Source organism: Jaculus jaculus, chromosome 15, assembly GCF_020740685.1.
Source record: "Jaculus jaculus isolate mJacJac1 chromosome 15, mJacJac1.mat.Y.cur, whole genome shotgun sequence".
Lineage (NCBI taxonomy): Eukaryota > Metazoa > Chordata > Mammalia > Rodentia > Dipodidae > Jaculus > Jaculus jaculus.
In genome coordinates, this window is record NC_059116.1 from 7,303,705 (window position 1) to 7,317,981 (window position 14,277).

General features: G+C 47.3%; 1 protein-coding gene across 1 annotated transcript; it reads left to right on the top strand.

Annotated features, from left to right (window-relative positions):
- Nucleotides 1–4,479: 4,479 nt before the first annotated feature.
- LOC123455112 (tumor necrosis factor receptor superfamily member 11A-like) lies at nucleotides 4,480–13,458 on the top strand. The gene is made up of 2 exons (XM_045135293.1): nucleotides 4,480–4,542; nucleotides 13,148–13,458. The coding sequence occupies exons 1-2, from the start codon at nucleotides 4,482–4,484 to the stop codon at nucleotides 13,456–13,458; spliced, it is 372 nt and encodes a 123-aa protein (XP_044991228.1). The 5' UTR covers nucleotides 4,480–4,481.
- Nucleotides 13,459–14,277: the final 819 nt, after the last annotated feature.

The window sequence follows — 14,277 nt, forward strand, 5'->3', positions numbered from 1 at the left end:
TCCAGCCAGGTTGACAGTGAAAACTGATTACAGCCAGTCACTAGGAATGTTCTTGACCGTCAGCCTTCCCAACCCCCCCAGCCTTCCCCTTTTGAGGATCTCCAAAGGTGCCCAAGCTATGGTATGCTCAGTGAATACAAGACTATGTACTCATTCATTTAGATAGGATGAATCGTGAATTGATGAGGAGGAAACAATCATTCCCTGTTGATTCCTGTAGCAATTACCTTCATGTTGTGTGTGTGGGGGGGGGGGGCAGAGGGGAACACCTCTCCAGAAGCAGCTGAAGGGAGGAACAGGTTGATCTTAGCTTGTGTTTCCGAGGGGAAGGTTCATTACGGCAGAGCAGTGCATAACATGAGCAAGACATGGGGGAAAGGAAGCAGTGTGAGTGCACTGGCTAACACCCAGCAGGACTGGACTAGGAAACCTTAAGATCCACCCCCAGCAGCACACCGCCTCCAGCAAGGCTACACATCCTAAACCACCGCCAGCTGGGAACTAATTATTCAAAGCCCACGAGGCTAGGGGGGTATTTACATACAAGCCGGGCCAGTTCTCCAGTGTGTTCTGAGCCTTCCACTTCTGTGGTCCACTCATAGGAGTGAGGGGAGAGGCAGAGGCAGAAGGACTGGCTCCCCAACCTGGGTAGAGGAGGCAGAAAGTGCAGAGAAGAGATGAGCTGGTATATTCAGCCACAGACTCTCCAAGTCCGACAAGGTGCTGGAGCCCAAAGACAGCTGCCTGATCCCCGTTTCTCCCCATCCTCAGCCCCCATCCATAAGCAGCCCACCTTGGGAATGACTGTTGGCCACCATCTATTCCCATCTAGAAAAGATAAACTATTTTTTTGCCCTATCCAAATTTTTGTGCCCTTCAACTTCCTCACCTAGCAGTGGACAGTCCTCTATTTCTTTTATTCAAGGATTATAAAACAGATTAATTCATCGACCTGGAATCTTCAAGTTCAAATTGGCATTTTATAATTCATTTGGTAATAACATGCAGCGTTCATTACTAAAAATCAACATTTAAAAACACATGAAGAAGTGTAATTATACTTCATTTGACTTAGTTCTTTCTTCCTTCTTTCTGAACCAATACTGCTCTTTTTAGAAAGGTTGGACCTAGAAGATTTTCTCAGTCATTTGAAGCATGATTCAGAATGGAGCTATTTGATATCATTTCCTCCCTGTATCACCATGTACCTAGTTTCTTCCAAGTGCCCGAAGCAGAGCTTGCATTTCTGTGAAAAGGAAAGTCACATGAGAAGCACATGGGTTAAATCTATAATTAGTGTAAAAAAATTCCAAAAGAACCCAAATGAAGCCTGGCTGGCTTCAGTATATTTGTGTATTTTTAGTTCTGTTCCTTAGAAGAAAAAAAAAACTCATGACAATTTGGTTATTATTTAGCATAGTTCTTGTGATTTAATATTCACGTGTTGTGCATTTTAAACAACATAATAAGCTTCTGAGCAGAAAAGTATGCATTATGTCGCTTCAGAAATGTAAATTCTGTCAGGGAGTGTGTTTGTAGAACGAAGCTTGTTCTTTCTGTCTGAGGAAACATATTCCATGGAGCTTTCTTTATAAAGCATGGATTTAGTCAAAGCATAAACATCTTTCTGGTTATAATGGACATTTTACTTGTTCATAGTTTCTGTTGGCCTTAGGTGCTATTTTTAACACTCTTGTGTTATCTGAACATTTTTCAGGTTAAATCAATTAAATATTAGTGTTCAATGTTAAAGTTCCTAATTTCATAAAAATCACCATGTCATGCTGACTTTCAGATCATAATTTTGGGTAGCTGTCAGATGGCATTCTGTCAGTACACTGCATTCAGAGCCTGGAAGGCACCCTTGCCACCCTGGTGGTTACAGGTTTATCAGCAATATAGACCTTCGGTACTGGGAACTGAGTGCGGGCCTGGGCCTGCTTCGTTCTCTGCAGAGCAAGTAGGAGCCCATAACTCGTGGGCAACGCAGCTAGCGATGCGATTCGGACTTCTGATAGTGAACTTGTGCCTACCAGCCACCCACTTTCTCCTCTGAAATCACTGCCCGTGATCATGGCATCTGTTTCCCGTGCCTTGGAGACTGTTTCACAGAAAGGCCAACGCAGGGATGGGGTAATTGGCTACTCAGGCTGAATGAGGGGCAATGGCCATCCCCGGCCCGGAAGCTTCCACAGGTGCAAATAGATTGTGCAGGAAGTGATGGATACTTGGCTGAAAACAAGGCTCCTCTCCTGCCAGCTGTCTCTGGAAATTTCCGTTTTCATTGCCACTGATTCTTTAGTGAGGAAAGCCCTTTTTTTCCCCCGACCGGCCTCAAACCCCATCTTCTCTTGCGGATAAAATGAGCTTAAAATAAATGCGAGGAGATCGTCCTGAAGGAGTCAGCATCAGGAGGGCAGCCGAGGAAAGCAGACGAGAGGGGATGGGTCCTGTTCTGCTTTCTCTGCTCGTATCCCTGGAAGCTGTTGCATGGATTCGTGGTCTTTATAAAAGCCGCAGATCTTTTTCAGAATATAGGCTTGAGCAGGCAAGACAGCTCAGTGGGTAAAGCACTTGCTGCACAAGCATGAGGACGTGAGTTCAAATCCCTGGAGCCCAGGTAAGGCTGGGTGTGGGGGCGCGCATTCATAACCCCAGTGCTCCTGCAGCAGGCGGCGGGGCATGGAGACAGGAGAAGCCCCAGAAGTACATGGACCAGCCGGCCTGACATATGCAGCAGGGAACCGGAGACCCTGCCTCAAAATAAAGGAGATGGTGACTGGTACACACATGCACACGCATGCACGCACGCCATGCAAACACACACAAAGAAACAAGTAGACATTACCTTTCAGAGCTGTTTTGAGTTGACAGCGAAAGTAAAGGGGAGATACAGAGACTTCCGGTGTACCCTCTGTCCCCATACAAATATGGCCTCTCCCGTTATCAGCACCCTCACCAGAGTGGGAACATTTGTCACAACTTACTACATTGAATTGGCAAAACAATATGACCCAAGTTCCACATTGAAGCCTGCCATGTTGTGTCTTCTGTGGGCTTTACCATGTAAGGACATTGAAGGAGCTACTTTCTCCTTGCTGGGACAAAACACCCAACTGGAAGCAGATTATGGGAGGAAAGGATTTATTTCAGGCTTACAGTTTCCTGGACAAGTTTCACTTGGGAGAAAGAATGGCAGCTGGCTCACATCTTTAAATATCAGTAGCAGGGAGAGAGAGGGGCAGCAAGAACAGCCAGTTCTGAACATCCAGTGGACTAATCAGCCACCAAGCCCACCCCAACAACCCTCTTCCAGCAAGGCTCCACCAGCTTAATAACAACCCCCCAGACTATGGGGCAGATTTGCATTCAAACCACCATAGGTGTGTGTTCACCACAGCAGTACCATATTGAACAGAATAGCCCCGCTAGACAAAACTGCGCTCTGCCTCTACATCCCCATTTCCTCTAAGCTCTGGCAGTCACTGGCCTTTGGTTGTCTCCATAGTTTGCCTTGTCCAAAATGCCACAGAGTTGAAATCACCAAGTATGCCCTTTTCAGATTGGCTTATGCACTTGAATTTCCTCTATGGGTATTTGCAACTTGATAGCTCACGCCTTTTTTTTTTTTTTTAATAGCACTAAATATCTCATTGTTTGGATAAAGCCACACAGCTTATTCACTTACTGAAGGCCTCTTGGCTGCTTCTGAGTTTCGGCCATCACAAGTAAAGAGACTATAAACATCCGTGCACAGATACACCAAGCTTGTCTGGTGGCTGGCTGCACGATAAGAGTGTATTTAGTTTTGCACAAAGCTACCAAGCTGTCTTCCACAGCGGCTGTGCCACTGTATGGGCATCCCCACCAGCAGGGAAGGAGGGTTCCCATCTCTTCATGCCCTCAAAGGCATTCAGTGCTGCTGTGTTCGGCATGGTAACCGCCTCAATAGGTGTGCAGCAGAATCTAATTGTCACTTTTCATCTCTGCTTCCCTGGTGACATGCAGCGAGGAGTGTCTTTCATTATGCTGATTGCTCATCTGAATATCTCCTTTGGTCTGGTATCCCCCCCCCCGCCTTTGTAATTGGGCTGTTGCTTTTCTTATTAAGTTTTCCAAGTGCATTGAGTAGTTTGCATATCAGTCCTTTATCAGATATGACTTTTGTAAATACTTTCTCCCCATCTGCAGCTTTTCTTTTCATTCTCTTATGCTTCAGGTCCTTTCAGGTCATCTTGGGTAGGATTCATTCAAACCATTTTTTCCCCTTTAAATTCCCCCTCTTCATCTCCCAGCGAAGGAGGGACTCACTCTACCATCAGAACTGGCGGGGGATTCCTTAGATCTCAGCGGAGTCACCATTCAGGCATGTGTCAGCTGAAGAAACCATGGCAACTATGATCACGCAGCGTGCAGACACGGTGATCTAGTCAGGCTGATACCACAGAGCTCCACCTTCTTGTGTTAGCGTGGGTAAATACATGCGCGCTTCTGATATGAAATGGAGAATGCAAATTTTAAGGAATGGGTGCTTTGAGCAAGGTCAGTTTGGACTGAGATATATTAAAAGATAAAGGTAGTTTGCCATTTCATTTGGAGCCTTGATATAATCTAGCATAACAGTCAGCTCGTGACCAAATGGCGTGACAAGAAATGAGGCTGTGGGACTCGGTGTCATTTTATGTAGATGAGTGTTCTAACCAGAGGCAATCATAATGATTGATGGTTGATCTTATAAAAGAAAGCAAAAGTCTGTTAGGTTTCCAGAGGAACATGTCCTTTCGGTCTTTAAGACACATTGAGATTCTCCAACATGACAGGTATGGAAAGATAGCCCTACTGCTCCGTCCATTCAGCAAAGCTCTGTGTTCTTGGCACTCCGTGAGTGACAGCATTCCTTTCTGGGTATAGAATTGCCATTATGGTTATTTCCCAAGCATTTTCAAATCCATCATCCTGTTTGTCCTTAATGCCGCTGTGGTGGTTTGATTCCCGTGTCCACCATCAACTTAAGTGTTCTGGATGCTAGGTTCCCCAGCTGATAGCAACTGGAAATTAAAGCCTCCTGGAGGCAGTGTATTGTTGGGTGTGGGCTTATGGGTGTTACAGCCAGTTTCCCCATGCCAGTGTTTGGCACACTGTCCTGTTCCTATTGTCCTCCTTATAGTGGCCAGGGGGTGATGTCCACCCTCCGCTCATGCCATCATTTTCCCCCTGCCATTGTCGAGCTTCCCCTCGAGACTGTAATCCAAAATAAACCTCTTTTTCCCACAAGCTGCTCTTGGTTGGGTGATTTCTACCAGCAATGCGAACCTGACTGCAACAGTAAAGTGGTACCAAGGAGTGGGATTGCTGCTAGACACCTGACTCTGTGGCTTTGGCCTTTTGAAGCTGATTTTCAAGAAGAATGTGGAAGGATTTGAAACCTTGGCCTAAGAGATGTGTTATAGTGCTGTAAGTACAGCCTGGTCAGAGTTGAGAGACATGAATGCAGTAAGAACTATGGACTGTGAGGTTTGGCTTATGAGGGTGAGAAAGGCTTTGCTTGGATTGGGCTAGCAACTTGTGTGAGAAGCTTGCTCTTGTACCCATGTCCTGAGAAGTTGTGCAGGGTTGCTTTGCATGGAAATGAACTGATGTGAGCAGAGGGATATGGCACAGAAAGAAAAATCTTTGGGTGAACTGTTGCCCATTAAGCTACAAATGAGAGATTACAACCTCTGAGATTGGGCAAGCTGACCTGCACTGGGGCAACAGGAAGAATGTAGACTCTTTGGAAGGGGCCCGAGAGCTCAAGGAGTGTCCTGTTCTTCAAAGTCTGTTTTATTCCCCCCTGGATTAACAAATTGGCACCCTACCTGGCATTGTGGAATATAAGAAACGCTGGAAAGAGAGGGTCATTGAGTTTGCAACACAGTCTTGTGTTTTGGAAATGGCCATGGGCAGTGTGAAGCAGGTTTGCTGGTTGCCTGCATAGAGACCCCATGGAGCCATGTGGATGAACCATGGCTTGCAGTGGAGACCCAGTGGAGATGCCGGGACCATAGGATGGCTGCTAAGGAGAGCTGCTGGCCCCGATGAAGTTTTCCAGGACTGTGAGTAAACTAGCTGGAGGGGTGGAATTGGAATTGCTGGTTAGAATTATTGGACTTGGAGATTTGTCATTGGCTAGAGTTGTTGCATTTGAAGTTACAGAGTTTGATGTTTGCCCTGGTTGTTTTAAATCTTGTGTTGGTTGCATATTTCTTTGCTACACCTAATGCCATCTTTTGCAGGGTATTTATTCTGTGCCATTATGTTTTTTTGGGGGGGGATATTTTGATATTATGGCTCAGTTAAAAGATCTTGGACTATGGGGATGTATGAACATCATTGGAATTGATAAAAACTACGGGGACTTTTAAAGTTAGATGAATGCATTGCATTTTAGATCATGGATGGTTATCAGTTTATGGGGGCCAGAGGTGGAATGTGGTGGTTTGATTCAGGTGTCCCCCATAAACTTAGGTGTTCTGAATGTTAGGTTCAGAACATGGAGATTTGGGAATTAATGTCTCCTGGAGGCATTGTATTCTTGGGGGGCAAGCTTATGGGTGTTATAACCAGTTTCCCCACACCAGGGTTTGGTACACTCTCCTGTTGCTATGGTCTAACTTATGTGGGCGAGGGGTGAAGTCCACCCTCTGCTCATGCCATCATTTTCCCCTGCCATCGTGGAGCTTCCCCTTGAGCCTATAAGCCAAAAATAAATCTCTTTTTCCCACAAGCTGCTCTTGGTTGGGTGATTTCTCCCCGCCATGCAAACCTGACTGCAGCAGCCCCTTTGCCATACCTTCACACACTCAGTTGTAAATTTACTGAACATATTTTATGGTGTAGTGGCCATGTACTGCCAAGCTAGCATGACCTGGGAACGAGTAATCACGTTATAAATGGGCAAATGGAGATGTGGGGAGTGCCTAGGTAGTGTATGCCAAATTCTTACCACTAGTGAAGGGCAAATCAGGGCATGAACAGAATTCCTTTGGACTCCTTGCCTCTCCCTTGTCTGACCGTCCTGTCATATCCACACAGCCACTAACACTTCCGTCTCTGCAGTCACCACTTGCCATCTCTGCTCAGCAGAGACGCAGACACAAGCTGATACTGATTTCATTGGGCTACATTCAGTAAGCCTAGATCATTGTGTGCCTTGGAAAAGCAAGACTGCTTTTATTTATCTATTAGTTATTTGCAAGTAGAGATTAGATAAATAGATACATAGATAGATGATAGTACGTAGAAAAATAGATAGATGATAGATAGATAGATAGATAGATAGATAGATAGATAGATAGATAGATAGAATGGCAGACAGACAGAATGGACGCACCAGGACCTCCAGCCACGGCAAATGAACTCCGGATGCATGTGCCACTTTGTGCATCTGCTTTAGATGGGTCCTGGGGAGTCAAACTCGGGTTGTTAGGCTTGGCAGCCTAGTGCCTGAACGGCTGAGCCCTCTTTCTAGCCAAACAAGACTATTTTTTTTATCCTGAACACAGTGGCAGTTGGTGGAGTAGGAAAACAACCAGCCAACGCTGAGTGCAAGGCCCTGTAAGCTAGTTCCTGTGCAGAACAGGCTGGCTTGCAGAGAGCACTCCGCCAGTTCTAGGTCTGGCTTGTTGTTTCTGTTATTCTCGTTATTGCACAGCTGCTGTCAGAATCTGTCTCCGCTGAACCCACATTTTAGCCTACACTCTCCTTCCCTTCACGAAGGAAGGTCACTGATGCCCTCCGACTTTCAAACTTACAATTTCCATGCCATCATGGCAACTTTTTATTTATTAATTTATTTATTTGAGAGTGACAGACAGAGAAAGAGGCAGAGAGAGAGAGAGAGAGAGAGAGAAAGAGAGAAAGAGAGAGAGAGAGAAAATGGGCGCGCCGGAGCCTCCAGCCACTGCAAACGAACTCCAGACGCATGCACCCCCTTGCGCGTCTGGCTAACGTGGGTCCCGGGAAATCGAGCCTCGAACCGGGGTCCCTAGGCTTCACAGGCAAGTGCTTAACTGCTAAGCCATCTCTCCAGCCCATCATGGCAACTTTTGTGGGAGACAGCAAACTGGTACAGACTAAAAGGTCTACTGATTTGCCAAGAAGTGGCAGCAGAGTGTTCTTCTAGGGCGTGGAGCTGAACAGCAGGCACACAGGAGTGGCCGCAGAAGGCTGGGACTGCACACCCCGGAGAGTCCAGGGAAAGTGATACATTACATCCCCCTTCTCATGATGACCTACACCGTGATTAGTGGGCTCCCCATAGTAAAACCCAGGCCTTCCGCTCCCACCCTGTGGCTGGGCATCTATGGGCACTCCCAGGGATGTAGGTATGAGATGATCTCAGTGTGCCTTAGGACTTGACTGGCATATTAGTATGCCAAAACCTGAGTCTGATAGGCAAGAGGGTTTGCTATGGAAAGTACAAAATGCTTTGGAATGATTGAAAGAATTGAGTGGGAAAAAAAAAAACAAAACTTCCCTTTGAAGATGAAGTAGATTAGAAAGCTATGAAAACTTGAGGGAAAAATACTAAAGAAGGATTTTGTGTTTAGATGATTTGGCAACTAACTTCACTCTCATAGTACTTTAAAGCCAGAAATCGTACCAGAGCATAACAACAGCTGATACCGTCGCTTGTTCTCAGAGACAGACCTCGGCTCTGCATCAGGAAGTGGGCGCCCAGAGTTTCCAGCAGTGACGGGCATCTTAGGCATCTCATAACATGCTTATCATAAGGTTGGCTGGTACTTGAAGGGCATCAGATCTGGGGATGTCGCTCAGGTGACAGAGTGCTTGCTGAGTATGCCTGAATCCTGGGTTAAATCCCACAGCACCGAGGAGGTGGAGGCAGGAAGATGAGAAGCTCAGGGTCATCCTCAACCACATAGAGAGTTCTCGGCTAGCCTGAGACACATGCGAGCCTGTCTCCCTCCCCCTGAGAAAGAAAACCAGTGGATACCACTGCAATTCAGTGCCTGATGATTCATCCACAGAGAAAATCTGATGGGCAAACACTTCTGCGATATGGAAAGAATATGAAACGATAGCCAACTGATAGCTTTGAGTTTAAAAAAAAAATCACCAGAAGAATCTTGAGAATCCCATCCTTCAAAAAAATTATTTATTTATTTATTTGTTTATTTATTAGAGAGAGAGAAGGGGCGCACCAGGGTCTTGGCAGCTGCAAATGATCTCCAAATGCATGTTCCACTCTGTGCCTCTGGCTTTACATGGGTGCTGGGGAATTGAACCCAAGCCAGCAAGCTTTGCAAGCAAGCACCTGTAACTGCTGAGCCATCTCCATGGCCCCTCGTACTCTTTCTACATAACTTTTCTTCCTAATCACCGGCAATTTAAAGGCCTTCATTTTGTCCTCCTGCTTGACCCACGGCCTTCCAAACCTGACATTCATTGTTGTTCCTGTGTGTTCATGTGTGTGTGTTGTATGTGCGGAGAATGTAGGCACAGCGTGGCACACAGGCGGAGATCACAGGACAACTCCTCAGGTTGGCCCTTGCCAACCTCATGAGAAGCAGGGTTTCTCACTCTCTGGACTCGCTCTGCTGGGGTTCTCTTCTGCTCTTGCCGCCTCAAGCTTTTGGGAAGCTCTCCTGCCATCTCGCCATCAATACAGAAGCCCACCATGGCTTCTAGCTTCTTCCATGAAGTCTAGGGAGGAACAAACTCGGGTACTCAGGCTTGACTAGCCAGCACTTTATCTAACAAACATTTTTATCCATCTCCCCAGCCCAAGAATGACAGTTCAGTCTACATATAAAAGCATTCTGAAATGTTTAACTATGTCCCTTAAACAGGTTTCAGTTCAACATTGGGAATAAAAATGGAAAGCAAGAAAGATTATCCCGAGCCGGGCATGGTGGTGCACACCTTTAATCCCAGCACTTGGGAGGCAGAGGTAGGAGGGTTGCCATGAGTTTGAGGCCAGCCTGAGACTACATAGTGAATTCCAGGTCAGCCTGGGCTTATCTTGAAAAAAAACCCAAACAAAACAAATAAAAAGATTATCCATCTAGTAGAATTATCTTATTAGTCTATCACTATCAAAGAAATTATTTGTCATGAGGTAATGGTCTGGAGTAAAATCTTCAATTTGTAAGATTTTACACAAAGTTTTTATTTTTTTTTGTAGAATGATGCCAAAAGCATAGGATATTACCTGGGCTCAGACAAATAGAATGAAATACACAGCAATAGATTTATGATTATGCTTTTTTTGGAAAGTAAAATTTTAAATGATGGGGCTGGAGAGATGGCTTAGCGGTTAAATGCTTGCCTGTGAAGCCTAAGGACCCGGGTTCGAGGCTCAGTTCCCCAGGTCCCACGTTAGCCAGATGCACAAGGGGGCGCACGCGTCTGGAGTTCATTTGCAGAGGCTGGAAGCCCTGGCGCGCCCATTCTCTCTCTCTCCCTCTATCTGTCCTTCTCTCTGTGTCTGTCGCTCTCAAATAAATAAATAAAAATTAAAAAAAAAAACCAAAAAAATAAAATAAAAAAAATAAAAAAAAATTTTAAATGATGGATAAATCCTGTGCACCATGACACAGCCAGAGAAATGTAAACATGAAGAGAAGAAAGAAGAAACAAGATCAAACTCAGAACCATAAACCAACCGTGCAATGGCTAGGTAGACCCTGAGTATAATTTAATACCAGCACTTAATAATGTCACAGTAACACAGCAGTGGGATGATGCCAAGAAAAACCATACTTCTAAGCAATTTAAAATGACTGTCTTTGGGCTGAAGAGATGGCTCAGTGGTTAAAGGTGCTTGTTTGCAAAGCCTGACAGCTTGGGTTCAGTTCCCCAGTGCTCACGCAAAGCCAGATGTACAAAGCGGCTCATGACAAGGGGGTGCACGTGTCTGGAGTTCGTTTGCAGTGGCTAGAGGCCGTGGTGCACCCATGCTTGCTTGATTTCTCTGTCTTCCTTTCTTTTTGCTTTCTTCTCTTTTTCCCCCTGTCTCTCAAAAATATTTTTAAAAATACCTGAATTTATTAAATGAATATGGTATGTTTAAAATTGGAATATAGCCAGGCATAGTGGTGCACACCTTCAGTCACAGCACTCGGGAGGCAGAGGTTGGAGGATCACTGTAAGTTCGAGACCAGCTTGAGACTACATAGTGAAGTCCAGTTCAGCTTGGGCTAGACCAAGACCCAACATCAAAAAACAATAAACAAACAAATAAAATAAAATTGGAATATAGGGGTAGAGGGATAGCTTAGCAGTTAAGGCATTTGCCTGAAAAGCCAAAAGACCCAGGTTCGATTCCCCAGGACCCACCTAAGCCAGATGCACAAGGTGGCACATGTGTCTGGAGTTCATTTGTAGTGGCTGGAGGCCCTGGCGTGTCCATTCTCTCTCTCTCTCTCTTTCTCTCTCTCTCTCTCTCTCAAATAAATAAAAAAAAATTTAAAAATTGGAATATAATGTTCACAGTGTATATGCATTAATTTAGTTTCTCATTTTGACTTTTCTGTCTTGAATTTATCTGGTAAAAACAAACTTGAGAACTGGACTTGACAACTACTACTAGAGGAGAAAGGCCCAGACGTGGTCTGGAACGTAGCCTTGGAGTATGGCGCAGGTCAGGAGCTCCTGCCCATGTGTATTAGCCATGGAGAATGGCTGGCTGGCTGGGAAAAACAGGAATGCTGGCTGGCTCCCACAGGTTGCTTGTGGTATTTGCTGGACAAATGAATTCTTGCTGCTGGTCCAGCTTGGAGCAGACTCCACTCAGCGTCCTGTGGGGAGAGCAGCAGAAACCATCCGGGCCTTCCCTTGTGACTTCTAACTTGCTGCTTACATTTGAAGTCCTTCTTTCCATGGGTTCTCGATAGGCCACCATCGTGCCCTCGCTGGAGGTACCCAGTGGGATGGGGGAGGGATCCCCAAAAGAATCTTTAAATGCCTGTGGTGCTTTAGCTAACGCTACCCAAAAGTGCCCTTCCTGGTTTGAGAGAAATCTCTTCAGGTGGCCCGGCTAATGCAGACTTCATCTTATTTACATGAATTGTGCTGAGTCAGAGTGGAGGAAAAGGTAAACATGTCTGTATTGCCCAGTCAGACTGAAAGATGGTGAGTTTCTAGATTTGCTTGGTCTGGGCAGTTATTTTTACCCAGGAAATTTCTAGATCATCAGGCTTTAGGATAGGAGAGTAATGAAAGGCAACAGGCTTTCTAACATTAGTTGAACTTTCTGTTTTCCCAAAGGTCTATTACTTATTTTATGTATTTGCACTAACTAGGTGTGCCCGCGTGCGCACGGAGGCGCATGCCAGGGGCTCTTGCTGTGCAATCAACTGAGTGTGGGTTACATGGGCAGTTTGGGAATTAAACCCAGGTGGGCAGACTTCGCAAGCAAGCACCTTTAACCACTGAGTCATCTTCCCAGCTCCAAAGGGCCTATTAGTTAAAAGACTATTTCACTATTCCTAATCACTCACAGAGGAGTTAATGACAGAACATTAAGGACTGAACACCTTTGCAGGTCAAGAAGGAAAGTGATATATTTATTACATTTCTCTATTTTAAAAATTTTCTGAATCACTCCCCCCTCCCCGTACCCGCGCCCCACCGGAGTAAATTGTTTTAAATGTTAAGGAAATTTGCCAACCTCTGCTAAAATCAGCTCGCCTATCTTCAGGATCCTCTGGGGCTGAGCTGTCAGGAAGGAGGGAGGCAGGCAGGCACCCAAGGGGACATGGGTGTCCAGTGCCAGAGTTCACAGCTGGGCCACTGGCTGTGCTTGGTGCGTGTAAAGATTTCTCCCGGCCCCTGCCCCATACACAGTTTAGTGACCCCCGGGTCGTGCCTGTGATCCTGGACTCCAGGAGGGTCTTGGACCCCCACGTGGCAGGCAGAATGGCCCACACAGGCTGACTTCCCTTCCCTTCTCCACGTCCCCTCTTCCCCGCTCCCCGGCTGCCCGGGTGGGCCTGGTAAGGTGACCCATGGGCTTCCCGGGCTGCTTCTTCGAGGGGCCGGGGGCGGGGGGCGGAGAGGACCCCGGGGCGCGCAGGGACCTCTCCCGAGACCCCGGCGCAGGCTGTCCTCACTCGCTGCCTCTCCTCGCTCTCTCCCGCAGGGAACGTGACCGGGAACAGCAACTCCACGTTCATTTCCAGCGGGCAGGTGATGAACTTCAAGGGCGACATCATCGTGGTCTACGTCAGCCAGACCTCGCAGGAGGGCGCCCCGGGCGCCGCGGCGCCGGAGCCCGAGCCCGAGCCCGAGCCCGAGCCCGCGGGCCGCCCGGTGCAGGAGCAGACGCTGGCCCGCAGGGACTCCTTCGCGGGCAACGGGCCGCGCTTCCCCGCCACGCCGGCCGAGGGCGCGCCGGAGCCCCGCGGCAAGGCCTCCCGGCCCGTGCAGGAGCAGGGCGCCGCCGGGCCTTGAACCCGCGGACTCCCTGGGCCTCCGCAGCCCCGCCGACCGAGGCTCCCGCTGGGGCGGAGCGCGCAGATCTCCTCGGGACCTCCCGCCAGGGATCGGTACATAGGTGCAAAGTGACCTCGCCCTGCAAGGAACTAGTGACTCCACCTAAAAAGCAATCGCACCTATTTGTGGTGACTTCTGTACCAACTCCTCGCCCAGGTACACCCGGCCTGCACGCTCGTCTGTCCGCCTTTGCCTTCCTTCAGTGCGCTGCCTCCTGCCTCCCACCACCCCGCTATCATGCAATCGGTGATCTGGCCCGCTTGGAAATGGCTTCTGAGGGTCCTGTTCTACCTCCGTCCGTATTCCCTCCTACCCCGAACACCGCAGTTATATTCCTCTTGGCTTTTGTAGTATTTCTTGATTCTTGCTCGCCCTCCCTCCTTCTCTCCCTCCCTCCCTCCCTCTCTCTCTCCCTCCCTCCCTCCCTCTCTCTCTCCCTCCCTCCCTCCCTCCCTCCCTCTCTCTCTCTCTCTCTCTCTCTCCCTCTCTCTCTCTCCCTCTCTCTGAAGGGTTTTTCTTGAATAATCTCCTGAAGGTGCTGGTCTCCTTTATATATTTCCTTTTGCACCCGTCCCTAAAGCAATCTGGCCGCTCTTTTTTCAGCTTGGGGAGTGAGGGGCAGGGAACAGCGTGGTACAAGGGCTTTATTCTCCGAAAAATATTCCGTGTGCCCATTTTCCTTAAAAGAAGAAAAAGGGAAATACGACCACTCCCCTCCACACCGCGAATATTTTTTTTTAAGTTCGTATAGATTCTTGAGAAATGAGTTCAATGTGT